At 47.1% G+C, this 27340-nt stretch overlaps 5 protein-coding genes and 2 pseudogenes across 5 annotated transcripts; 4 read left to right on the forward strand and 3 right to left on the reverse strand.

Moving 5' to 3' along the window:
* The window catches only part of LOC136017804 (olfactory receptor 5AP2-like), a 313756-nt pseudogene that overhangs the window by 67591 nt on the left and 218825 nt on the right, over positions 1-27340 (reverse strand).
* LOC136016743 (olfactory receptor 8J1-like) lies at positions 1180-2141 on the forward strand. The gene is made up of 2 exons (XM_065684389.1): positions 1180-1242; positions 1502-2141. The coding sequence occupies exon 2, from the start codon at positions 1524-1526 to the stop codon at positions 2139-2141; it is 618 nt and encodes a 205-aa protein (XP_065540461.1). The 5' UTR covers positions 1180-1242; positions 1502-1523.
* Positions 7717-8688, forward strand: LOC136016744 (olfactory receptor 5AP2-like). The gene has a single exon (XM_065684390.1). It carries the CDS (start codon positions 7717-7719, stop codon positions 8686-8688), a length of 972 nt encoding a protein of 323 aa, XP_065540462.1.
* Positions 11353-12303, reverse strand: LOC136016749 (olfactory receptor 8I2-like). The gene has a single exon (XM_065684393.1). It carries the CDS (start codon positions 12301-12303, stop codon positions 11353-11355), a length of 951 nt encoding a protein of 316 aa, XP_065540465.1.
* On the reverse strand, positions 18158-19110 carry LOC136016499 (olfactory receptor 5A1-like; annotated as a pseudogene).
* Positions 21726-22416, forward strand: LOC136016470 (olfactory receptor 9G4-like). Its single transcript, XM_065683698.1, has one exon. The coding sequence runs from the start codon at positions 21776-21778 to the stop codon at positions 22385-22387; it is 612 nt and encodes a 203-aa protein (XP_065539770.1). The 5' UTR covers positions 21726-21775; the 3' UTR covers positions 22388-22416.
* LOC136016750 (olfactory receptor 8I2-like) lies at positions 22448-26745 on the forward strand. Its single transcript, XM_065684394.1, has 2 exons — positions 22448-22505; positions 25805-26745. Exons 1-2 carry the CDS (start codon positions 22448-22450, stop codon positions 26743-26745), a joined length of 999 nt encoding a protein of 332 aa, XP_065540466.1.

A 27340-nucleotide genomic window follows, 5' to 3' on the forward strand; every position in this document is an offset into this window, starting at 1 on the left:
CACCCTTTGCTTTTCCTTCTCTTTGTTTCCCTTTGGTAAATCATGAGCAGCCCTGGAGATTATGAGCTCCCAGGAAAGCACATGCAGCTGTATTTACAGCTCCAGCACCACAAGCTGGGCTCTTGGACTCTGGCAGGAGCTCACCTCTCTTCACATCAGGTGCTTAACAGAGGTGATGCTGGCACGTAGGTGTTCTCTGCTGCACTGGGGATAAATCCTTGGCTCCCATCACTCGGTGACAGAGGGAAGGCACAGGAGGTAACAACAACAAAAGGCAGAGCCTCACCTGCATTGAGGCAGTTGGCTTTTGTCTTCATGTTCTAGTGCCCTTTTAAGTAAAGGTGTATCAGAAAACAGCCTTACCAACATGGGTTTTCTCATGAGAAGGGGGAGCAATGTCTGATGCAGGTTGTGTTTCTTTTACATAGGCAGCTAAAGCAAGATGCACTGATCTATTCAGTTAATTGAGGATGAATCTTATTCTGTTATAAAGAAATTCAACATTCCAGATTGTCAGCAGAATATAAGCACTAACAAATGAGCCTTTGGAAGCAGCATGTTAGAACATAAATTCCTTTTTAAAGCAAGAATCTGAATGCCCATAGGTTTAGGATGCTATAGCCTACTGTAACTCAGAAGGGTATAAATCATGAATTTACCAATGTCAACGTTATTTGATGTAAATGACCTCAAATAGTTTGTTAAATGTGATTTGGTGACTGGAATGATAATCAAAAGCCAAATGAAAATGTCTGGAAGTCAGGCACATGTAAGCTGGGCTTTCACAGGGACTGAGAAATTCTCTTGTTTATGTGTTATCCTATGAGGTTCCTCTGAGGTGCCTTCTGATACAAATTTCCTTCAGAATGAAAGTGAACATAGATCTGAATCTTTGCTCAAACCTGAAAACACGCATGCTTGAATAACTCCAGTTGTAACTATTCCACCACATAAAACCAAAAATGCCTTTTTTTTGCTTCAAGAAACTCCCTGTTCTTTTCTAAACACCTTATCTGAAAAATATAAAATAGATATAACTTTGGTTAGAAGAGACATTGGAAAATTCTAAAATGTGGCAGTTAAAATGGTCACTGATTGGAGTTAGATATGGTCCAAATATGAATCTTTATTTTTTATCAGTTTGATGTTTCTCTTCCTTTTGTCTCAGCAGGGAACACCTGGTCATGAGAGGAAATCACACGCAGGCTAAATTCATCCTGTTGGGAATTACAGGCAGCCCAGGTGCGCAGACCCCTCTTTTTGTCTTGTTTCTATTGATTTACATTGTCACTTTGGTGGGGAACTCTGGCATTGTCACAGTGGTGCAGGTGTCTCCCAGCCTCCACACCCCCATGTACTTCTTCCTCACTCATTTTGCCTTCACTGAAGTCTGCTATTCCGCAGCCATCTCCCCCAGGATGCTGGCAAACCTGTTATCAGAGGACAAAACCATTTTCACTGGCTGCACGATGTAGTTCCTCACCTTTGTTTTCTTTGGCAGTGCCGAGTGTCACCTGCTGGCCATGATGGCCTACGACCGGCACGTTGCTATCTGCCAGCCCCTGCTTTATGTGACCATCATCTCCAGCCATGTCTGCTGGCAGCTGGTAGCATCATCCTACCTATTCGCCTTCCTCAGTGCCATCATCAGCACGTGGTACGTGTTTGGAGGTTCCTTCTGTAGTCCCAACCGCATTGACCACTTCTTCTGTGATGAAGTTCCTTTGCTAAAGCTCGTGTGCTCTGCCACCCACAGCAGTGAGATGGTCATCTTTGCCTTCGTTACCATCAATGTGGTGGGCACGAGCATGGTCATTTTGCTCTCCTACATCTCTATCACCCGCACAGTGCTGAGGATGTGCTCAGCACAGAGCAGGGCCAGAGCCTTCCACACCTGCACCTCCCATTTGATTGCTGTTGCCTTGTTCTTCGGGACATCATTCTTCATGTACCTACAACCTCCATCTAGCCACAGGAGCCTGGATAAAGTGGCCTCCATCATCTACACAATGGTCACACCAATGCTCAACCCATTCGTCTACATCCTGAGGAACAAGGAGGTGAAGGGGGCTCTGGTCAAGTGCATGAGGACGTTCTTCAACCACTGGCAACATAGAAGAGTTCTGTCATCCGGGACATGAACAGTTCATGTCCAGTGTGAAAGCCTATGGGGCACTGAAATATTGAGATTTTCCACTGATACTCGTGACTTTATGGAAGTTCTTCCATAGTTTCTGCACAAAAGTCTATGATAGTATTGAATGAGAAACAGACCCCCAAAATCACACCCTTCTTGGAAGAAAACCAAGAGGAGACTCAGCCTGAAAGCTCATTTCACTTTGCACGCCCACTCCTGGAGGAAGAAATTATCCTCAATTATCCCAGGCCTCTTTTCCTCACAGGGAACACCAATCAGATTTACTCATTTTTAACTTTCATCACTCATAAATGAGTATTTTGATTGCAAGATTCTTAACCTTGTCCCTCAGCTCCAATAAAATTCCTCACTCTTAGCTGTGAGTTCTTTATTAAAGCTGCTGGGGTGGGAGGGAAGAGGAAGTGCAGTTTTACATTTGTTTGCTGAAAAAGAGTCAGAGCAAAGGTTTCAAAAGATTCATTGCATTTGTTTGTGCCTTTCAAAGAGAAGAAGCTGGTGGGAATCAAGATCTCAAGCTGCACCTTTGAATATCATGGGGAATCCCTCCCCAGGCTGCAGCTTCACAAGAGATTTCAGATAAAGGAAGAAATTGTAGTCAATGTAATTCATAATACAGGATGATGAACTGTGCTGATACCTGCCAATGTGAAGGACAATTTGGGCACATCAAGGGCTCTCCCATGCATTTTAGGTGGAGTTTTACATTCATTTGCAGTGCTGTTTACTTCAATGGTGAGAGAAAGGGAATTCCAGCTGGAGATCATCACCCACACATGCCATGCCCATGCCCATGCCCATGCCCAGCTCATGCTCAAGCACACCAGGAAATGAAATTGTCTATTTCATATAAGAATTAAGTTTGTAGGAAGCTTCCATAGATGAAAGACAAACCTGAACAAAGAATTGATGGTAACTGGGAGCTGTCTGGGTCTGAAAGAAGCCAAAACACGCTGATGGGGGAAAATATCTTTCCTTTAGCTGTTGTGAGTGAGAATTAACTTATATTTGGAAAGTATGTTTACGATGATCACACTGTTTATGTGCTCTGAAATCAACAGTATGAAAGGAGACATTGTCTTAGGTGCTGGGGGAACGTGGCTTCTACCTGCAGTCAATGAAGGAGCCAGACCCTATATCATTAAATGCTATAGAGTTTGCAGGACAGTGACCTTTGATATCAAAGAACTTGCTTTAAAAACTTCACAAAACCTTGTTTTCTTCCAATCTATTTCATTGGATATTTCTGCTTAGACTATAGGTATGGAACCTTAGAGCCACAAAAAGCCCGAGTTTGGCCTCAAAATATTGATACTGGAGAGACACAATTGTGAATTCCAGCAATACAAGAGGTTTTGGAAATGCATTTTATACTGAGAGCATGAGTGCATGATTCTGCTTCAATCTTTGCAGAGAAAGGTTCTACACAATGCAGAAACTCCTGGCTGTAGACACAAAATGCCCACACCAAATCCATACCAGATTTCCTCTCAGTCAAAGTCTAATATTTTACTTGGTAAAGGAGAAGGAAATACGGACCAGAGAATGACACTTTTTCGTGGTTTAAACCCAACCACAAACCTCGTCCACTCACTTCCCCCCCTTCTTGCCCTCCCCCTGCTTCTGGAGGGACGGAGAGGAGAATCAAAAAGAATGCAACTCCCACGGGTTGAGATAAGAACAGCCCAGTAACTAAGGTATAACACAAATCACTACTGCTACCACCAGTAATAATGGTGCTAAAGGAAATAACAAGAGGAAAGAATACAACACCTCAACACCAGCCGACCGATAACTCACCCCACTCCCCCCAGCCGAGCACCGACCAATACCTCCTCCAACCCTGCAGTCCCACCAGCCCTTCCTTCCGGGACACTCCAAGTTACATCCTGGGCATGATGTGCTGTGGTATGGAATACCTCTCTGGCTAGTTTGGGTCAGGTGTCCTGTCTCTGCTTCCTCTCGGCCTCCCCTCCTCGCTGGCAGAGCATGAGGCTCAGAAAGTCCTTGGCCAGACCAAACATTCGAGCAGCAACTGAAAACATCGGCGTTATCACCACTGTTCCAAGGCCAAAAGATCAAAACACAGCACTGTACTAGCTCCTAAGAAGGAGAAAAATGACTGCTGCTGCTCAACCCAGGACACACTTGTATATAACGTTCAATTCATTACACTATTTCCCTCACTGAGAACACTCTCTCCTATTTTGCCCATGCAGGGACATGGTCTGGATGGAGACGAACAGTCAGAGCAGTGCTCACTGTTGGGTGCAGAGGGTGATGGGTTCTACTCTGCAGGAGCCTGGGGACTGCCACAGGGTTGTTTAAAGAGAGGCAAAGGGGAACACCCTGGTGTGCAGGGACCATCCCACAGTATCTGAGCAAGAGAAGTAGGGCAGAACAAAGACCCGGGCCAAGTTCAGCCAAGACTCTAGAGCATCAGGCAAGTTGGTGATAAGGAGGCAGGTCCAAGAGCAAAACAGGTCAATCCAGAAGAAGTCAACAACCTGCTCAGGATCAGGTTCAGCAATGGCTAGGGAGATCCATTAGCAAGCCTAGGTGTCGTGGTTTAAACCCAACCACAAACCTCGTTCACTCACTCCCCCCCTTCTTGCCCTCCCCCTGCTTCTGGAGGGACGGAGAGGAGAATCAAAAAGAATGCAACTCCCACGAGTCGAGATAAGAACAGTTTAGTAACTAAGGTATAACACAAACCACTACTGCTACCACCAATGATAATAATGATAAAGGAAATAACAAGAGGAAAGAATACAACACCTCAACACCAGCTGACCAATAACTCGCCCCACTCCCCCCAGCCCAGCACCGACCGATACCTCGTCCAACCCTGCCGTCCCAACCCTTCCGGGTCACTCCAAGTTACATCCTGGGCATGACGTGCTGTGGTATGGAATACCTCTTTGGTCAGTTTGGGTCAGGTGTCCTGTCTCTGCTTCCTCCCGGCCTCCCCTCCTCCCTGGCAGAGCATGAGGCTCAGAGAGTCCTTGGCCAGACCAAACATTCGAGCAGCAACTGAAAACATCGGCGTTATCACCACTGTTCCAAGGCCAAAAGATCAAAACACAGCACTGTACTAGCTCCTAAGAAGGAGAAAAATGACTGCTGCTGCTCAAACCAGGACACTAGGTCACCATGAAAAGATTCCATAGATGTGCACAACACCTGCTAAACTGGAAACCACAGTGCCTCTAATAAAACTCAAGCTGCCTGGGCTGAGCTTATATAGAGGTGGAGGTCAAATATGCAGAGGGTGGCTATAGAGCCACAGCTGAGGCTGCTCAGGTGGATAAAGGCCAATTAGTTTACCCTGTGACGATTTGTCACTGTTTGAAAATGCCCACTTCTCACCCTTGAATACAGTGGAAGCCCAGAGTCACCAGGCTCAACTTTGGACATCCAGGCGCTACATCTGTCCACAGAGGGACACCAGCAGCTCCAGGTGTGGGAATGGAGACCCCAGCTGAGGCTGCTCAGGGGGATAAAGGCCTATTAGTTCAGCCTGGGACAATTCATCACGGCCTCAAAATGCCCTCTTCTCACCCTTGAATACAGTGGAAGCCCACAGTCACCAGCTCAGGTGTTGGACATCCAGGCACTTCATAGCATCATAGAATAGTCAGGGTTGGAAAGGACCTTAAGACCATCAAGTTCCAATCCCCCTGCCATGGGCAGGGACACCTCAAATTAAACCATGTCACCCAAGGCTCCGTCCTTGAACACCGCCAGGGATGGAGCACTCACAACCTCCCTGGGCAACCCATTCCAGTGCCTCACCACCCTTACAGGAAAGAATTTCCTCCTTAGATCCAATCTAAACTTCCCCTGTTTAAGTTTTAACCTGTTACCCCTTGACCTATCACTACAGTCCCTAATGACTAGTCCCTCCCCAGCATTCTTATAGGCCCCCTTCAAGTACTGGAAGGCTGCTATGAGGTCTTCTAACAGTCTCCTCTTCTCCAGGCTGAACAGCCACAACTTCCTCAGCCTGTCTTCATACAGGAGGTGCTCCAGTCCCTGATCATCCTCGTGGCCCTCCTCTGGACTTATCATGTGGATAACCACACTGGGGATGGAAAACTGTTCTCTCAAGTGTCCACAGATGGACATCAGCAGCTCCAGAGATGGAGTCAGTTGTGCTTCATGTCCCATTTGGGGACCCTCTGCAAGATCTGAAATGGCTCTAAGCCCATGCTCATTCTGTTGGCAACAACAGACAAAACCCTTTGCTTTCCTCACAAGTATGTCAGAAGCATCTTATGAGCTGCTCATCACTGCTGCTGTGCAGCTGTGCTCAGGGATGGCTCATCCACTCCATGTCTCTCAGATGCCCAAGCACCACAGTGCCTTTCAGAGGTGATTTCACACCCTTGGCTATTTCCTTCTCTTTGTTTTCCTCTGGGAAAGCAGGAGCAGCCCTGGAGGCTTCCTCTCAGGAGAGCACATGCAGCTGTATTTACAGCCCCAGCACCACAAGCTGGGCTCTTGGAGTCTGGCAGGAGCTCACCTCTCTTCACATCAGGTGCTTCACAGAGGTGATGCTGGCACGTAGATGTTCTCTGCTGCCCTGGGGATAAATCCTTGGCTCCCAGCACTCGGTGGCAGAGGGAAGGAACAGGAGGTAACATCAAGATAAAGCAGAGCCTCACCTGCACTGAGGCAGTAGGCTTGCTTCTGCATGTTCTAGTGTCCTCTTTAGCAATGCTGTGTCAGAAATAGCCTTACCAACGTGGGTTTTCTTTATGAAATGGGGAGCTATGACTGATGTAGATTGTGTTTCTTTTGTATAGGCAGCTAAAGCAAGATGCACCGATTTACTCAAGAGTTAAATGAGGATGAATCTTACTGTGTTATAAAGAAATGCAACAGATTCAACTGTTAGCAGAATAAAGTCGCTAAGAAATCAGCCTTTGGGATTAGCACATTTTAACATCAACTCAGCTTTCAAACAAGCAACGTAATGCCCATTGGTTTAAGATGCTTCAGCCTGCTGGAGCTCACAAAGGTATAAATCATGATTTTACCAATGTTTATTTTTTCCTTTGCAAATAATCTCAAATAGTTTGAAAACTGTGATTTGAGGATTGGAATGATGATCGAAAACCAAGGGAAAATATCCCTTGTAACTTGGGGTTTCCCTGGGACTGGGACTTTATCTTGCTCCAAGCTTGCATGGACTCACCATGAGTTTTCTCATAGCTGTCTTCTGAAACAAATTGCCCCCAAACTGAAAGTTAATAACGATTTGACTGTTCTTTTAAATCAAACGAAAGACAAGCATTAAATTAAATCCATATTTTGAAGTGTCACATCTTAGAAAAGCAAAAATACCATTTGTTGCTTCAATGCTCTTGCATTTCTAAATACACCAACTGAAAACCATGAAGTATATATAATTTGGGTTAGAAAACGCAGGAGAATATTCTAAAATGTAGCAGTTACAATGGTCATTGAATGAGGTTATATATGGTCCAAAAGTGAACCTCCATTTTTAACCAGTGTGATGTCTTTCTTCCTTTTGCCTCATCAGGTAACACGTGGTCATGGGAGGAAATCACACCCAGATTGAATTCATCCTGTTGGGAATTACAGACAGCCCATGTTCACAGACCCCTCTTTTTCTCTTGTTCCTTTTGATTTACATTGTCACTTTGGTGGGGAACTTTGGCTGTATCACAGTGGTTCGGGTGTCTCCCAGCCTCCACACCCCCATGTACTTCTTCCTCACTCATTTTTCCTTCACTGACATCTGCTATTCCACAGTCATCTCCCCCAGGATGCTGGCAGACCTGTTATCAGAGGACAAAACCATTTCTTTCACTGGCTGCATGATGCAGTTCCTCACCTTTGTTTTCTTTGGCAGTGCCGAGTGTCACCTGCTGGCCATGATGGCCTACGACCGGCACGTTGCTATCTGCCATCCAATGCTTTATGTGACCATCATCTCCAGCCATGTCTGCTGGCAGCTGGTAGCATCATCCTACCTATTCGCCTTCCTCACTGCTGCCATCTGCACATGGTGCATGTTTGGAGGTTCTTTCTGTGGACCCAAACACATTGACCACTTCTTCTGCGACATCGTACCTGTGCTTAAACTCCTCTGCCCTAATAAATATAGGAGCGAGATGGTCGTCTTTGCCTTTCTCACCATCAATGTAGTGGGCACGAGCATGGTCATTTTACTCTCCTATATATCTGTCCTCTGCACCGTGCTGAGGATGTGCTCAGCACAGAGCAGGGCCAGAGCCTTCCACACCTGCGCCTCCCATTTGATGGCTGTTGCCTTGTTATATGGGACAGCATTCTTCATGTACTTACAACCTCCATCTAGCCACAAGAGCCTGGATAAGGTGGCCTCCATCATCTACACAATGGTCACCCCCATGCTCAACCCATTCCTCTACAGCCTGAGGAACAAGGAGGTGAAGGCAGCTCTGGTCAAATGTGGGAGGAGATTGCTCAGCAGATGGCAAAACAAAAGAGTTGTATCACCTAGGACACACAGTTCATCTTAAGTGAGAAAGCCTTTGGGGCACTTAAAACAATGGGATTTTCCACTAATCCTCATCGTTTTATATAGGTTCATCCATAAGTCCTGCACATGAGGCAATGAGAGTATTGAATGAGAAATACACACCCCAAATCACATCCTCCTTGGAAGGAAACCAAGAGGAAAGGAACCTCATACTGCATTCCACTTCGCAGTCCCCATACTGCAGGAAGAAATTACCCTCAGCTATCCCAGGCCTCTTTTACGCACAGGAAACACCAATCGCACTTATTCCTTTACAACTTTTGTCATTCATAAACATGTCTTTCTCTTGCAAGATTCTTGACCTTGTCCCTCATCTCCAATAAAATTCCTCACTCTTACCTGCGAGTTCTTTATTAAGGCTGCTGGGGTGGGAGGGAAGAGGAAGTGCAGTTTTACATTTGCTTGCTGAAAAAGAGTCAGAGAAAAGGCTTCAAAAGATTCATTGCATTTGTTTGTGCCTTTCAAAGGGAAGAAGTTGGTGGGAATCAAGTTCTCAAGCTGGACCTTTGAATATCAGGGGAAACCCTCCCCAGGCTGAAGCTTCACAAGAGATTTCACTTCATGGATGGAAGTGTAGAAAATATAATTCATAATACAGATTAATGAACTGTGCTGAGATTACTCAGCATTATTGACAAACTGCGCATGCCAAGAGGTCCTCCTATTCATTTTCAGTGGTGTTTTACACTCTTGTTAAATGCCCTTTACTTAAATGGTGAGATAAATGGAATTCCAGATGGAGATAAGCACCCACATCCCATATCCATGCCCAGCTCACACTAAAGAAAACCAGGAAACACCAAGTCATGCATTGCGCTTCTAAACGCGGCACGAGGCAAGTTTGCATTGGTGAAAGAAGATCCTTGTCCTGGGTTCATCAGTATCAGTAATTTTTCTCCTTCTTAGTAGCTGGTGCAGTGCTGTGTTTTGATCTTTTGGTCTGGGAACAGTGCTGTTAATGCCGACGTTTTCAGTTGCTGCTCAAATGTTTGGTCTGGCCAAGGACTTTCTGAGCCTCAAGCTCTGCCAGGGAGGAGTAGAGGCTGGGAGGAAGCAGAGATAGGACACCTGTCCCAAACTAGCCAGAGAGGTATTCCATAGCACAGCACGTCATGCCCAGGATGTAAAGGGGAGTTACCCGTAAGGGCTGGTGGGCTGCAGGGTTGGACGAGGTATTGGTCGGTGCTCAGCTGGGGGGAGTGGGGGGAGTTATTGGTTGGCTGGTGTTGAGGTGTTGTTTCCTTTCCTCTTGTTATTTCCTTTATCATTATTGGTGGTAGCAGTAGTGATTTATGTTATACCTTAGTTACTAAACTGTTCTTATCTCAGCCCATGGGAGTTGCATTCTTTTCGATTCTCCTCTCCGTCCCTCCAGGAGCAGAGGGAGGGCAAGAAAGGGGGGAGTGAGTGAACGAGCTTTTCTGGTTGGGTGCAAATCACGACAGCAGGGTGAATAATGCAGCTTGAGGTCCCAGACACAGACAGCTGGGTACTGCACTTGCTCCATCAGCTTCATCAGGGGACCTCAGCCTCCAGCACCTTGGCTGTTCACTGGGGAGGAGCACCCCAAATCCTCCCTCCCACCAGCACTCAGGCTCTTTGCACCCCTACTGAAATTCACAGCAGAGCAGAGGCTCAGATATGACTTGTCCCCATTTCCCACAAGGGCTTTGTTGACCAACAGACTGTCACAGCTTTATTTCACAGAATCCCAGGCTGGTTTGTGTTGGAAGGGAGCTTAAAGCTCCTCCAGGTCCACCCCCTGCCACAGGCAGGGACCCCTTCCACTGGAGCAGCTTGCTCCAAGCCCCTGTGTCCAACCTGGCCTTGAGCACTGCCAGGGATGGGGCAGCCACAGCTTCTCTGGGCACCCTGTGCCAGCGCCTCAGCACCCTCCCAGGGAAGAGCTTCTGCCTAAGAGCTCATCTCAGTCTCTGCTCTGGCAGGTTCAAGCCATTCCCCTTGGCCTGTCCCTACAGGCCCTTATCCAAAGCCCCTCTCCAGGTTTCCTGGAGCCCCCTTTAGGAACAGGAGCTGCTCTGAGGTCTCCATGCAGCTTCTCTTCTCCAGGCTGAACAACCCCAATGTTCCCAGCCTGGCTCCATACGGGAGGTGCTCCAGCCCTGACTATCCTCATTGCCTCCTCTGGACTTGCTCCACCAGCTCCATGTCTTCCCTGTGCAGGGGACACCAGAGCTGTGACAAACCCTTTGGTCCTTCCCTCAGTTTGTCATTGAGAACATGCTTATCAAGCAGGCGGTGGAAGCAGTGGTCAGTGCCTTACCTCAAGGCTGAGCCTCCTTTTTGTGGGCACTACCTTCATTTAGCACAATTTAGACACAGAACACCATGGTGCTGTTTCAGTCCTGCTATTAAAGAGCTGATGCTTCTTTGGATGAATTATTGAAGGCTCTGGCCATGCTTAAAAACATCTGAAGCTGTTTGAAGAGAACCATTTGTTGTGCTGGTTCTCCATATCCTGCCCTTGCTGTGTGATCTCCTTATCTGTAAGAATGACCAATAGTGAGCAATAATGACCAGTAATGGCCAGTAATGATCAATTCCATGATTGGAATATGGATATATCCATATTCCACTTATTCCTTCCTTGCATCCACAGTAACGAAGAGTTCCAAATTTGCTCTCAAAACCTGGATAGATGTGGCAGCAGCTTTCTCTCCCACAGCCTCCTCAGAGCCCCCTTCACCTCCTTGTTCCTCAGGCTGTAGATGAGGGGGTTGAGGGTTGGCATGAGGATGGAGTAACACACCGACACCAGCTTTGCCTGATCCCATGAGGATGCCTCATGAGGCTGGACATAGGTGAGGATCCCTGGTGCGTAGAAGATGATGATGGCAGCCAAGTGGGAGGTGCAGGTAGAGAAGACCTTCAGCCTCCTCGTGGCCAAAGGGATCTGCAGGACGGTGTGGACGATGTAGATGTAGGACACCAGGATTATCAGGAGAGAGATCGTGGAGTTAAACACAGCACTGGACACCAACACAACCTCGTTTGTGCTTGTGTCTGAGCAGGAGAGCTGCAGGAGGGTGGGCAGCTCACAGAAGAAGTGGTTGATGCTCCTGGCCTGACAGAAGGACAACCTCCCTGCCAGCGTGATGTGCACCAAGGGGGTGAGGAACCCACTGGTGTACACCACCACCATCATGCCATAGCAGCGCGCCCTGGTCATGGTAGTGGTGTAGAGCAGGGGCTTGCACACGGCCGTGTATCGGTCGTAAGCCATTACCCCAAGGAGGAAAGATTCACAGCCAGCCAGAGCCATGAAAATATACATCTGGGCAAAGCAACCCCAAAAGGAGATGTGGCTTCTCCCCAGCAGGAAAGTCTCCAGAGCTTTTGGGGTGATAGCAGAGGAAAGGCAAAAATCCATGCAAGACAAGTGGCTCAGGAAGAAGTACATGGGGATGCGGAGGTGGGGGTCAGTGTTGATCAGCAGGATCATCGTCAGGTTCCCCAGCACCATTAAAACATACAGGGATAAGAAGACAGTGAAGATGGTGGTTTGTAGCTCTGGGGCATCAGAGAAACCCAAGAGGATGAAGCTGGAGAGAGCAGTGAGGTTTCCTGCATCCATCATTTCAACAAGTTGATGGATTTGGATTGAAATGAAATGAATAAATCCCTAAGAGAGAAATAATGTGGAAGTTTAGTTGTTTAATCCATAAAGTAAATGCCATAGAAAATGTTACCTTTTTAGTGGTGCATTTCTGTCTGTAGCCCCAGATCTGAAGTCAAAGAGGTCTAGGAAGTCATTACACAGCCTGAAATTAGAAGAGAATAATTCTAACATGATTGATATCCACTGCACAAATGATACACAGAGAAACTTCATGTCTACCCAAGCGTAAGACAATAAAATCAAATAAATGCATCCCCAAATCTGCAAAACAGAAAGATTTTGTATTTTCTTCATTGATTTCTGGGAAATTTAAGGATTTTTTCTCCCTTTTTTGTATTTTTCAGACCGAATCAATGCTCTTCTGTACCCTCCTTAGTTGTGGTGCATCCTTTTCATCAGAACACAAAGCCATGTACTTGAAATTTGCTGTAAGTTCTAAGCTTATTTGCTTCTGAAGAACGCTCCCCTGCATAAGATGAAGGGAAAGAAGTGGTCTTGGCTCCAGCAGGGCTTTGCTGTGATTGAAGTGAGTTACCTATGACCAACCCAAATATCCACCTAAAGATGTTAAATATATGATATATAAAGCACAATTTTAAGGCTTTATCTTGGATATTCTCATCTCTGCCATTCAATACCTCTGCATATGAGTTATCTGATGGAATACCTATCTTTGAAAGGCTACACAGCTGCTCAAATAACCCTAAATCACTTGTGCATGGGGTAAGGAATGTGGGGGGTTTTGAAGCAAAGCTACCCCATACTAGGGCACTTTCATTCACACCATGGACTACCATAGAACGGTTTGGCTTGAAGGGAAATTAAAGGTCCTCCAGCTCCAACCCCTGCCACTGGCAGGGACCCCTTCCACTGGAGCAGCTTGCTCCAAGCCCCTGTGTCCAACCTGGCCTTGAGCACTGCCAGGGATGGGGCAGCCACAGCTTCTCTGGGCACCCTGTGCCAGCGCCTCAGCAATCTCACAGGGAAGAAATTCTCCCTTATCTACAACCTGCTTTAAACTTCCCTGCTTTAGTTTAAACCCATCACCCCTTGCCCTATCGCCACAATCCTTGAAGAAGAGTGAAATTCAACATGCCATCAAGCACGTGAGAGGCAGCATGACCAGGGTGAAACTGGACCCATCACCCATCAAACCCTTTTGTACCTGCTTGGTTAAAGAGGAAGGTGGTGGTGGATGCAGTGCCTGCAGCTCCTTCTGGAGCCCATGCGATGGGTTGAAGGAGAGATGCTTGGGAGCAGGATGCTCCAGGCTGGCTGGTGGAGGGGTTTTATCTCACAGGAGGCATTACCTCAGAGGCTTGTGTTGTGCAAACTGTTCTCCCAAAGGACCCTCCTCCATCGGATAATTACTTTGACTTGATCGGCAAAATAACCTTTTAGTTCCTGTCTCCCCAAAGTCTTTCTGGCTGCATCAACACCTCCAAGACCAGTCCTCCTGCAGAGACCTACCCAGGAAGAGAGGCCCAGGACAGTTTGCTCTGTATTTCCCCATCTATCACATACCTCTTCCTTTCAGCGTTCCCCTGAGGAAGCCCTTTACATCCACAGAGATCATCTAATATTGCATTGAAGGGAGCTGGAAACAAGCACAACAAAGCATCCTCTGTGTGGGTGGTTTGAGGTGGTCTCAGGGAGTCCTTTCTATCAGATGTATTTATTTCCATACACTTTACTAGTGATTGTACAACAGTTTGGTCAAAAGCATTGGCTCAAAACATGGCTGCTTTGAGGATATAACAGGATGAAGTCAGATTTCCCAGTCTTCCTCTGAAGAATCGTGAGTGCCGGCGTGTCCTGATACCTTCTCCTAGATGAGGAGACATTATAAAACCCTCGGGAGAAATATTGAATGATAACCTTGCCCCAGACATTTAGAAAACAGAAAGGATGGGGCAAACAGGGGATAAAACTGAACTATGAAAGTGTGGGGAAGGAAGAAGTATACAGGTGGGTTTAGATACTTTCAATGTAAACCTTGTTTTCAGCTGGAAGGCACCAGACTGACTGTTCAGGAGATGCACTGGAGGTGGGTAGAAAAGGATTTCTGAGTGGTTTGGAATGTTTTTCTTCCCCATTGGGTACTGGGTGAAACCCAAAGTTTGTGAAGCAGGACATTAATATAACAGTGGGAGAAATAACCCTCAATCAAATATCGGAAAGAAGAGAAATGTGTAACACAAAGGTTATTTAAAAGAGCTACATGAAGACAAAAAGAGCCACTAAGAATACATGGGTGCTCTTGTGCAGGGTGAATAATGCAGCTTGAGGTCCCAGATGCAGGCAGCTGGGTACTGCACTTGCACCATCAGCTTCATCAGTGACGCAGGCCAGCAGCACCTTGGCTGTTCACTGGGGAGGAGCACCCCAAATCCTCCCTCCCACCAGCACTCAGGCTCTTTGCACCCCTACTGAAATTCACAGCAGAGCAGAGGCTCAGATATGACTTGTCCCCATTTCCCACAAGGGCTTTGTTGACCAACAGAATGTCACAGCTTTATTTCACAGAATCCCAGACTGGTTTGTGTTGGAAGGGACCTTAAAGCTCCTCCAGGTCCAACCCCTGCCATGGGCCCTTCCACTGGAGCAGCTTGCTCCAAGCCCCTATGTCCAACCTGGCCTTGAGCACTGCCAGGGATGGGGCAGCCACAGCTTCTCTGGGTACCCTGTGCCAGTGCCTCAGCACCCTCATAGGGAAGAGCTTCTGCCTAAGAGCTCATCTCAATCTCCACTCTGGCAGTCCAAAGCCATCACAGTGGATGTTATCCTCAAGATCTCAGTATAGGAACAAGTGGAAGGTGCCAGCTCTATAGAGCTACAACACACTGTTTGGCTAGCTGCTCTTCTGAGAGTCTTACAGCACAAACTATCAAATGAGTGAAGAAAAGGATAGTTTAAAATACGAAGCAAAAAAGCCCCATGCTCACACCACCAGCATCCCTCTGATTCCTCAAGGTGATGGTTTCTGCTGCCCTGAAATAAAGCAGAGGAGGTAAGGTCTGCTACAAGGCCTGTGGATCCTGTGGATGCCACAGGACAAAGCAGGGTTTTCATTTCAGGGATTTCCTCCTCTTTGCTCTCAGATCCATTTGAAATGGGTTTTAATACTCACAGCTTCTCCAGGCTGCAGCTAGAAGGGTAATGCTGCTCTGTCTTCTCCCACGCAGCATCTACCCATCCTTCCAGAGCGTTGTCCTTTGTGGTATTCACAGAGCCAGGGGTAAAACAAGTCAGGGGATTACACATTAACCGCCAGGGAGCTGTCAGACCAGGCAAGGGTCAGCCCAAAGGGCTCCCAAGAGCCAGGCCAGGAAACACCCAACAGGTTTTACAATTAATGGCACCAGAAGGTGTTACTTGAACAATACCAGCCCAAAATTGCTGCCGTTAAGACTTTTATACAGCCTTCAAAAATCCCCAAAGGTGGTCTAGTACATATTGGTATGTACTGTGTCGTATCTGTATTCAAAAACAAGATTACCTCTTGGGAAGGACTCTTAGAAGCGTCCCTCCCTCAGTGGATGAAAAACCCAGCTCTCCTTTATCTCAGTTTATGCTGCTACTTAGAATGAAAATACAAAAGCACAACTTCCTTTTCATCTTGGTGCAGCTGCATTGACTTTTCAATCAGAAATGCTTCCGTTACTGTGCTCCCAAAGATGAGAGGGGGCTGCAGGGCCTTCCAGGAAAGGACAGAAGTCACCTCGTCACTCCCCAAAAGCCCTAGTAGAGAATGACCCTGTTTTGTCCTGCCTAGCACTCAATGTTCCGTAACAAAAGGTGGGTTTCCTACCCCATGCCGGTTACCAGGATAGATCCACCAGTAACCCAGGAACTTGGTTACTGTATAGGCATCCTCACCCATTTAATTCAGCATCAGAGAGCACCTAAATAATCCCAGCGGCTCGCCTGGGATTATTTAGGTGGTGATGGGTGTCATTTACATACCTCAACAACAAGGAATTAAATCCTTCACCTACATGGGATAAAGGTTGAGACCTTACCTGCTTTGAGATCTGATGTGTTTTCGTCTGCTTTCATTATAAAATCTGGGATGGCTTTGTCAGGAGTAAAGATGTGCAATGGGGATACTTTCTGAGAGGGATCTGTGGATCTATAGGAAACAACTGACGGAGAAGGGAATCATTTAAAACACCATGAATTAGCACTTCAAAGTGTGTATGGATAGCCCAGACTATTTAAGAGAAAACCATTTAAAAGGCAGAGTGAATTTGCTATCCTCAGCATCAGAAGGACATGGATCAAGTCCAGAGGAGGCCACGAGGATGATCAGGGGCTGCAGCACCTCCTGTATGGAGCCAGGCTGAGAACATGGGGGCTGTTCAGCCTGGAGAAGAGAAGCTGCATGGAGACCTCAGAGCAGCTCCGAGTGTCTGAAGGGGGCTACAAGGATGCTGGAGAGGGACTCTTCATCAGGGACTGGAGTGATAGGACAAGGAGCAATGGGTTCATACTGAAACAGGGGCAGTTCAGGTTGGATGTAAAGCAGAAGCTCTTCCCTGTGAGGGTGCTGAGGCGCTGGCACAGGGTGCCCAGAGAAGCTGTGGCTGCCCCATCCCTGGCAGTGTTCAAGGCCAGGTTGGACAGAGTCTTGGGTGACCTGGTCTAGTGTGTAGTGTCCCTGACCATGGCAGGGGGTTGGAACCAAGGTCCTTTCCAACCCAAACCACTCTATGAATCTACAATAATCTACATTTCATACAACCTGAGGCCTCAGCCAGGAATTGCATTAGGAAAAGTGGGGTTTTTAAAGCGTTATTTCTAAATGTGAGAGGACTTTGAAGCTGTTAAACCATCTGACATTGCTTTAACAGGGTCAGAAAATGAACTGTCTACACAGGATCAGCCTAGTGTAGAGGCAACATGATGGCCTTAGTTTATTTATATGTTATTGCTCAGCTTCCTGGGCAAGAACAAGCCACTTGGCTACACAAAGCTTCCCAGCTAGTAAGAAAAAGATGGTTTTATCTTAAATAAAAAGGAGTGGCTATTCCCAGCAATGTCCAGTAGGTGGTGGTGATGTATAAGAAATCCTGATCCGTGAGTTTCTAGTCACTTGCTTCAAATCTTCTGCCTTTTGATACCTAGAGGGACTCCTATGACCATTTTGCACCTCTTGGAGGTGACCAAAGAGAGCAATGGTACGAAGAAGGAACAAAAGTCACATAGGAAAAGGAATGGATTTTGTTCAGAAGTAGATGAAATGCAGCTTTGAAGGGGAAATGGGCATCTAAAGAGCAGGCATATGTGGCTACTGTCATGTCCTGCTGGCAACAGTAAGAGTCAGCTTCAGGATGGTAACTTTAGTAAAGAGTAAGAATAAAGAATAAGAATAAAGTATAAATAAAGTTCTACGGCTGCCTGAAAAGAGGTGGCAAAGCCCATTTTGACTGTGATTTAACTCAGCAGCCTGGTTCCAAACACAGACCTGTTGAAGAATTTCCATTTCACTCACCTGGCTCACGCACAATATCCCACTGCAAACATCAGTTCATCCGTTTAGATCATGGGATTCCATCCTTTCTGGGAAAAGCTTTTCATAGGAGCTGCCTCCCCTACCCAGTCCATAAATCACTGAAACCCCAACTAAACTGAGGCAAGGAAAATCAGTATCATGTGTGTTGGTGTTCACATTTAACACAAGAATATATTGTGTTATATATAAATATATATGCATTTAATATTGTGATTTTATATATATATACACATATATATGTGTTTATGTGTATAATTTGCGAGTCACAGGACCAGAGACCTCCTAGATGTCCTTTCTGAACAACAACTATGTCCTGCTGACTTCATGGTCACATCAGGTTGCTCATGGCCTCATTCAGGCAACTTCTGAACATGTCCATGGGTGGAGGCTCCACAGCCTCTGGGACAAATCCTCATGTTACCCACATCCCTGGATCAGGGTTTTCAAAGCCTGACTGTGATTCTTTCTGCTGCTCTCCTCAGAGCATCCTTCATCTCTTTGTTCCTCAAGCTGTAGATGGGGGGGTTGAGCATGGGGATCACCACCTTGTAGAAGACGGAGACCACTTTGTCAGTGTTCAGGGAGTAACTGGAGCTAGGGCGTAACTACATGAAGATAGTTGTTCCGTACAACATGGTCACCACGATCAGGTGGGACACGCAGGTGGAGCAAGCTTTTTGCCTGCCCTCAGCAGAACGGATCCTCAGGATGGCAAAGAAGATGAAGACGTAGAAGACCAGAATGGCAGAGATGGTGCTGAGCTCAATGACACCAGCCAAGGAGAAGAGGATCATCTCCTTGATGTACGTGCTGGCACAGGACAGAGCCAGGAAAGGAGGAACATCACAGAAGAAGTGGTTGGTGATATTGGAGCTGCAGAAGGGCAGCCTGATGATGAAGGTCATCTGAATGATGGAGTTCAGGACACCCCCAATGCAGCACCCTGCCACCAGCCCCACACATAACCTCCGAGTCATGACACAGGAGTAGAGCAGGGGGTTGCAGATGGCCACGTACCGGTCATAGGCCATGACAGCCAGCAGGAAACACTCAGTTGTCACAAACACAATGTAGAAGAAAGCTTGACTCATACAGCCAGCAAAGGAAATGGTCTTCTTCTCCAACACAAAGTTGACCAAAGTCCTGGGGGCTACCACAGAGGAGAAGCAGATGTTAACAATGGAGAGGCTGCCCAGGAAGGGGTACATGGATGTGTGGAGCTGTGGGTGACCTCGGATGGAGACCATTGAGCTGTACTAAACCAAACTCACTCAACTCTGTGTAAGTTAGGCACTAAGTTAAGATGCTCACCCTCATGAAAGTGTGAATTACAGGTTTCTGTCCCTGGTAACATGGAGGTTCAGAATAAAACAACTAAATCTTTACAGGATTAAAGATAAGAATAAAAATCTTACCCCACCAGATGAGTGTCAGGACCAGAAGCCTCAGTGAAGTTCCATTCTCCATCAGCAGAATATTTCTTTGTAGAAATATTCTTCACATTTTAAAGTGAGTATCACTATTTCAGGGTCAGTGGCTGGGTCAATCTTTCCTTGGGAGTTTTCTCCTCTCTTCTTCTCCAAGGCTCCTTAAACATACCAAAAGCACCATGGTATCAGTGTCTAAATGGGCTACAAGAAAGGTGGAGAGGGGCTTGGGACAAGGGCCTGTAGGGACAGGCCAAGGGGAATGGCTTGAACCTGCCCGAGGGGAGACTGAGGTGAGCTCTTTAGGCAGAAGCTCTTCCCTGGGAGGGTGCTGAGGCGCTGGCACAGGGTGCCCAGAGAAGCTGTGGCTGCCCCATCCCTGGCAGTGCTCAAGGCCAGGTTGGACACAGGGGCTTGGAGCAAGCTGCTCCAGTGGAAGGGGTCCCTGAATGATGGACATTGGAACTGGATGAGCTTTAAGGTCTCTTCCAACACAAATCACTCTGGGATTCTATGCTTCTGTGAGAGCAAGCTAACTGCTACCTAACTGGGAGCTTGTGCTGCAAAGTTTTGCTCGGCTGTAGGGTCTCAACAGCAGCTGGATGCTCTCCTACCCATAATGTCAAGAGTTACATCTTGGATAACGCTAGCAACAGTCTGCTTGGTGAGTCCTAGGGCAGCTTGTTGAAAGCTTGGCCACAAAGCGAGATCTTCCCAAATCGGACTAGGAAAGCCACAAATGGAGGTCCTTTCCCCAGGAAGACAGGGACAAATATTCAGTTAACTCTTCAGCAGAGTGTGGACCCACAGCCTGCATGGGTAATATCTAAACGAGGGCGGCAAGGTATGGGTTTTTAGTTTATCTCCATTCCAGTGAGCGTGCTCAAGCTGCAGGGAGACTTGATTGCTGGAGGGAAGCTCTCGTGTGTAGCACAAGCTGCAGCCTTAGAAACATCCCAGGCTTCATATCTGCACCTTGGATCACTTCATACCAAGCAGTTGGTTTGTCAAGCAAGAAAAAGTGAGGGTGAGCCTTTGTTAATTGTGAGCTTCAGGTCAATTCTCCACTGGCAGGAGATGTGTGTGTCTGGGCAGGTGGATGCTGCCTCAGGGGGAGGATTGAGCCCCAGACCCAAAGAGTTTGATTTTCATTACTTGGGTCACATCTTCCAGCTCTGTGGTGATGTCTCAGGAGCTGCTTTGCCTCCGGCATCTCTATGTGAGCAGTGAAAAGCAGCTCTAAAGCCCCATTAATAACACTGGGAGACCACACGCTTTGCTCACAGGACATCTGAAATGAGGAGTCTGGCTGTGGAGGTGGACCTCATCCCTTCAGCAAAGGGTCATCAAATAATGATGACTCTTAAGTACGGCTCTGCTTGTCAGATACCAGGCAGCGCGCACTCCTGCTTTGCTCTCTGGTGTAACTCTGTCAAACGATGATTAATGCTAGGCAGGAAAAATCAGTGAGGATTTATTCTACCTGTCGTAAGCTGTGATTTTAGGAGCTGCTGATTTCTGCCAGGGATAATTTATCTTTGATCAAGCCTGAATGTATCTTTTGTCTCCAAGTTAGGCATCGTGTCTAAAGCAAAGTGAGGAGAGAAATCCTGGCTCTGCACCATCCTACCTTAAGGAAAGCAAGCCACATTTGCCCTCAAAGAGCTCCTCCTGGGACACAGAGAACAGCCATTTATTTCTCATGTACTCACACTGGACTGGCAGCACCCAAAAGATAAGAAATAATTCCCTTTTCCCAGCAGTTACTCGGGAATTCAAGGACTTCCATGTGTCAATGGCTTGAGAGGAACTGTGAGGAACCCTGCAGTTTATTCATTCTGTTGTTGCCCTCCCTCCTTGCCTTAAAATATCTGCTTGCTTCCAAGTGTGTTGGTGGTGGTTGTGGTGTTCAGGCAAGACTGGCCTTGGGAACTTGGTGTTTTCCTCTCCCAAAGAGAATTCACCTTATATTGACATATATATACGTATGTATGTGTGTATATATGTATATATACACACTTTCTGTTGACTTAAAGTGGTGTAACCTGACATTCTTAACATTATTGAGGGATTTGGTCCTATTCAGCATTTTAATTTAAAGACATAAAGCAGGCAAACTGCTTATAGGGTCACTATGGTTGAAGATAATTATACGTCCCCCTCTGAGTTTATTCTCCTGGGCTTCACAAAGAGGGAAGACCTGCGGGTGATGTGCATTGTCTTATTCCTTGCCATCTATGTGGTTACCTTCATAGGAAACCTGGGAGTAATTGCATTAATCAGAATAGATTCCTGCCTACACACCCCCATGTACTTCTTCCTAAGCCACCTGTTTCTCCTGGATGTCTGCTACTCCTCCACCATCATCCCTCAAGCCTTGCTGAATGTTCTAGTGGAGAAGAAGGTGATTTCCTTCATTAGGTGTGCCACTCAGCTCTTCTCCTTTGCAACCTGTGCCACCACTGAGTGCTATGTGCTGCCTGCTATGGCTTACGATCGCTACATGGCCATTTGTACCCCCCTTCTCTATTCCACGGTCATGTCCCAAAGGCTTTGCACTGGGATGTTGGCTGGTGCCTACTTAGGTGGCGTGATCAGCTCTACCATACACACGGTTTCCATATTTCGTCTCCCGTTCTGTCGGTCCAAGACAATCAATCACTTCTTCTGCGATGGACCACCACTGCTAGCCCTCTCCTGCTCTGACACCCATGCCATCGAGGCGATGGTTTCTGCCGTGGTGGGGTTCAATGTACTGAGCACCACGGTCTTCATCCTCATCTCCTGCTTGTCGGTCCTTTCCACTGTCATGCGGATGCGGTCTGCGGCTGGTCGACGAAAAGCTTTCTCCACCTGTGCCTCTCACTTCATCTCCATTGCTTTGTACTATGGCAGCTCCCTCTTCATGTACCTGCGCCCCAGCTCCAGACAGTCCTCGAAGCATGACGAGGTGGTCTCCATGCTGTACTCTGTGGCTGTCCCCATGCTGAACCTGCTCATCTACAGCCTAAGAAACACGGATATGAAGAACGCCATGAGGAAAGCAAAAAGTAGAGTCCTCTCCTCTTTGTCCATTCATGGTTCCCTGCCCTGGTGAGGAGAAGAAGCAGGCTGGATATTGTACCTTCAAGGGTGGTAGGATATTGTACCTTCAAGGATGGCTGGATATTGCACCTTCAAGAAGGATGGTTCGATATTGCACCTTGAAGAGGATGGTTGGATATGGCACCTTCAAGGATGGGTGGATATAGCACCTTCAAGAATCAGGGACTAAATATACCTGGAAGCATGACACCTGGAACACATGCTTCTCCTTAAACCAAGGCTACATACTGTGCTGGGATGGACAGGACTTTCTCTGGCTGCAGCCCGAGACCTGACAGTGACTGTGTATTGTTAAGAAAGTTGCTGTCCAAAGAGATTGTTACTTAAATATTACTTGAAATATCTTTTCTTATTTAAATGCTATTAAGCATAACAATAAACTGTAATTCAGGCTTCAGAGAGCAAAAGGGAGAAGACAGGTGGTGGCTTTGCCCTGGGGGCATCAAACCAACTGGTATCCGAGCTCATGTTTTATATTAGCAAATGTTTTCTGGTGTTATTTCTGGTTTTAAGGAAATATTAACTGGTATTTGCAGGTATTTCAAGTCCAGACCACAAGTTGGGTCACGTGAAACGACACAGGGGAGACTGAGATGAGCTCCGAGGCAGAAGCTCTTCCCTGGGAGGGTGCTGAGGCGCTGGACAGGGTGCCCAGAGAAGCTGTGGCTGCCCCATCCCTGGCAGTGCTCAAGGCCAGGTCGGACACAGGGGCTTGGAGCAAGCTGCTCCAGTGGAAGGGGTCCCTGCCCATGGCAGGGGTTGGACCTGGAGGAGCTTTAAGGTCCCTTCCAACACAAACCAGGCTGGGATTCTGTGAAATAAAGCTGTGACAGTCTGTGGGTCAACAAAGCCCTTGTGGGAAATGGGGACAAGTCATATCTGAGCCTCTGCTCTGCTGTGAATTTCAGTAGGGGTGCAAAGAGCCTGAGTGCTGGTGGGAGGGAGGATTTGGGGTGCTCCTCCCCAGTGAACAGCCAAGGTGCTGCTGGCCTGCGTCACTGATGAAGCTGATGGTGCAAGTGCAGTACCCAGCTGCCTGCATCTGGGACCTCAAGCTGCATTATTCACCCTGCACAAGAGCACCCATGTATTCTTAGTGGCTCTTTTTGTCTTCATGTAGCTCTTTTAAATAACCTTTGAGTTACACATTTCTCTTCTTTCCGATATTTGATTGAGGGTTATTTCTCCCACTGTTATATTAATGTCCTGCTTCACAAACTTTGGGTTTCACCCAGTACCCAATGGGGAAGAAAAACATTCCAAACCACTCAGAAATCCTTTTCTACCCACCTCCAGTGCATCTCCTGAACAGTCAGTCTGGTGCCTTCCAGCAGAAAACAAGGTTTACATTGAAAGTATCTAAACCCACCTGTATACTTCTACATTCTTCCTTCCCCACACCTTCATAGTTCAGTTTTCTCACCTGTTTGCCCTATCATTTAGGTTTTCTAAATGTCTGGGACAAGGTTATCATTCAATATTTCTCCCGAGGGTTTTATAATGTCTCCTCATCTAGGAGAAGGTATCAGGACATGCTGGCACTCATGATTCCTCAGAGGAAGACTGGGAAATCTGACTTCATCCTGTTATATCCTCAAAGCAGCCATGTTTTGAGCCAATGCTTTTGACCAAACTGTTGTACAATCGCTAGTAAGGTGTATGGAAATAAATGCATCTGACAGAAAGAACTCCCTAAGACCACCTGAAACCACCCACACAGAGGATGCTTTGTTGTGCTTGTTTCCAGCTCCCTTCAATGCAATATTGGATGATCTCTGTGGATGTAAAGGGCTTCCTCAGGGAAACACTGAAAGGAAGAGGTATGTGATAGATGGGGAAATACAGAGCAAACTGTCCTGGGCCTCTCTTCCTGGGTAGGTCTCTGCAGGAGAACTGGTCTTGGAGGTTTTGTCGCAGCCAGAAAGACTTTGGGGAGAGAGGAATTGAGAGGTTGTTCTGCTGATCAAGTCAAAGTAATTATCCGATGGAGGAGGGTCCTTTGGGAGAACAGTTTGCACAACACAAGCCTCTGAGGTAATGCCTCCTGTGAGATAAAACCCCTCCACCAGCCAGCCTGGAGCACCCTGCTCCCAAGCATCTCTCCTTCAACCCATCACATGGGCTCCAGAAGGAGCTGCAGGCACTGCATCCACCACCACCTTCCTCTTTAACCAAGCAGGTACAAAAGGGTTTGATGGGTGATGGGTCCAGTTTGACCCTGGTCGTGCTGCCTCTCCCATGCTTGATGGCACGTTGAATTTCACTCTTCTTCAAGGACTGTGGCAATAGGGCAAGGGGTGATGGGTTTAGACTGGAACAGGATGTTCAGGTTGGAGATAGGGAAGGAGTTCTTTCCCGTGAGCGTGCGGAGGCGCTGGCACAGGGTGCCCAGAGAAGCTGTGGCTGCCCCATCCCTGGCAGTGCTCAAGGCCAGGCTGGACACAGGGGCTTGGAGCAAGCTGCTCCAGTGGAAGGGGTCCCTGCCCGTGGCACGGGGTTGAGCATGGATGAGCTTTATGGTCCCTTCAGCCCAAACTGGATCTCGACGATCCAAGCCATGAACCCAAGTACCCTGTCATTTGAATAGGGCTTTTGTTTCAAAAACCGTTTTCTCCTGACCTTATCTACAACTGTCTTACGGATATTTCAGCAGATATGTAGCCATCTGTAGATAGATATTCCATCAGATACTTCATCTGCAGTGGGGCTGAATGGGGGACATGAGAAAATCCAAGCTAAAGCCTTAAAATTTTGGTTTATATATCATATACTCAACACCTTTAGGTGGATATTTGGGTTGGTCATAGGATAATCTCTGCAATCACAGCAAAGCTCTGCTGGAGACAAGATCACTGCTTTCCCTTCACCTTATGCAGGGGAGTGTTCTTCAGAAGCAAATAAGCTTAGAACTTACAGCAAATTTCAAGTACATGGCTTTGTGTTCTGATGAAAAGGATGCACCACAACTAAGGAGGGTACAGAAGAGCATTGATTCGGTCTGAAAAATACAAAAAAGAGAGAAAAAATCCTTAAATTTCCCAGAAATCAGTGAAGAAAATACAGAATCTTTTCTGTTTTCCAGATTTGGGAATGTTTTTATATGATTTTATTGTCTTAGTCTTGGGTGGACAGGATGTTTCTCTGTGTATCATTAGTGCAGTGTGTATCAATCATGGTAGAATTATTCTCTTCTAATTTCAGGCTGTGTAATGACTTCCAAGACCTCTTTGACTTCAGATCTGGGGCTACAGACAGAAATGCGCCACTAAAAAGACAACATTTTCTATGGCATTTACTTTATGGTTTAAAATCCAACTAAACTTCCACATTATTTCTCTCTTAGGGGTGTGTTTCACTGATTCTTTCATTGCAATCCAAATCCATCAACTTGTTGAAATAACGGGTGCAGGAAACCTCACTGCTCTCTCCAGCTTCATCCTCTTGGGTTTCTCCGATGCCCCAGAGCTACAAACCACCATCTTCACTATCTTCTTATCCCTGTATGTTTTAATGGTGCTGGGGAACCTGACGATGATCCTGCTGATCAACACTGACCCCCACCTCCGCATCCCCATGTACTTCTTCCTGAGCCACTTGTCTTGCATGGATTTTTGCCTTTCCTCTGCTATCACCCCAAAAGCTCTGGAGACTTTCCTGCTGGGGAGAAGCCACATCTCCTTTTGGGGTTGCTTTGCCCAGATGTATATTTTCATGGCTCTGGCTGTCTGTGAGTGCTTCCTCCTTGGGGTAATGGCTTATGACCGATACACAGCCGTGTGCAAGCCCCTGCTCTACACCACTACCATGACCAGGGCGCGTTGCTATGGCATGGTGGTGCTGGTGTACACCATTGGGTTCCTCACCTCCCTGGTGCACATCACGCTGGCAGGGAGGTTGTCCTTCTGTCAGGCCAGGAGCATCAACCACTTCTTCTGTGAGCTGCCCACCCTCCTGCAGCTCTCCTGCTCAGACACAAGCACAAATGAGCTCTTGCAGGTTTACCACGCTGTGTTTAACACTGTGGGCCCTCTCCTGATGATCCTGGTGTCCTACACACGCATCCTCCACACCATCCTGCAGATCCCTTTGGCCACGAGGAGGCTGAAGGTCTTCTCTACCTGCACCTCCCACTTGGCTGCCATCATCATCTTCTACGCACCAGGGATCCTCACCTATGTCCAGCCTCATGAGGCATCCTCATGGGATCAGGCAAAGCTGGTGTCGGTGTGTTACTCCATCCTCACGCCAACCCTCAACCCCCTCATCTACAGCCTGAGGAACAAGGAGGTGAAGGGGGCTCTGAGGAGGCTGTGGGAGAGAAAGCTGCTGCCACATCTATCCAGGTTTTGAAAGCACATTTGGAACTCTCTGTTACTGTGGAGGTAAGGAAGGAATATGTGGAATATGTGATTATATAACTGATCATTACTGGCCATTACTGGTCATTATTGCTCACTATTGGTCATTCTTACAGATAAGGAGATCACACAGGAAGTGCAGGGTATGGAGAACCAGCACAATGAAGGGTTCTCTTCAAACAGCGTCAGGTGGTTTTAAGCGTGGCCTGAGCCTTCAATAATTCATCCAAATAAGAATCATCTGTTCAACAGCAGGACTGAGACAGCACCATGGTGTTTTTTGTCTAAATTGTGCTAAATGAAAGTAGTGCCCAAAAAAGTAGGCTCAGCCTTGAAGTAATGCTCTGACCACTACCTCCATTGCCTGCTTGGTAAGTGTTCATCCCAAATGAGTTTGAAGACCTGAGGGAAGGACCAAAGGATTGATACATCTCTGGTATCCCCAGCAGTTCTGATACAGTTCTGGTGTCTACAGAATCGTAGAATCATAGAATAGTTAGGGTTGAAATGGACCTTAAGATTATCCAGTCCCAACCCCCTCCCATGGGTGGGGAACCTCACACTAGACCATGGCACCCAAGGCTCTG

This window comes from Lathamus discolor, chromosome 6 (assembly GCF_037157495.1).
Source record: "Lathamus discolor isolate bLatDis1 chromosome 6, bLatDis1.hap1, whole genome shotgun sequence".
Lineage (NCBI taxonomy): Eukaryota > Metazoa > Chordata > Aves > Psittaciformes > Psittacidae > Lathamus > Lathamus discolor.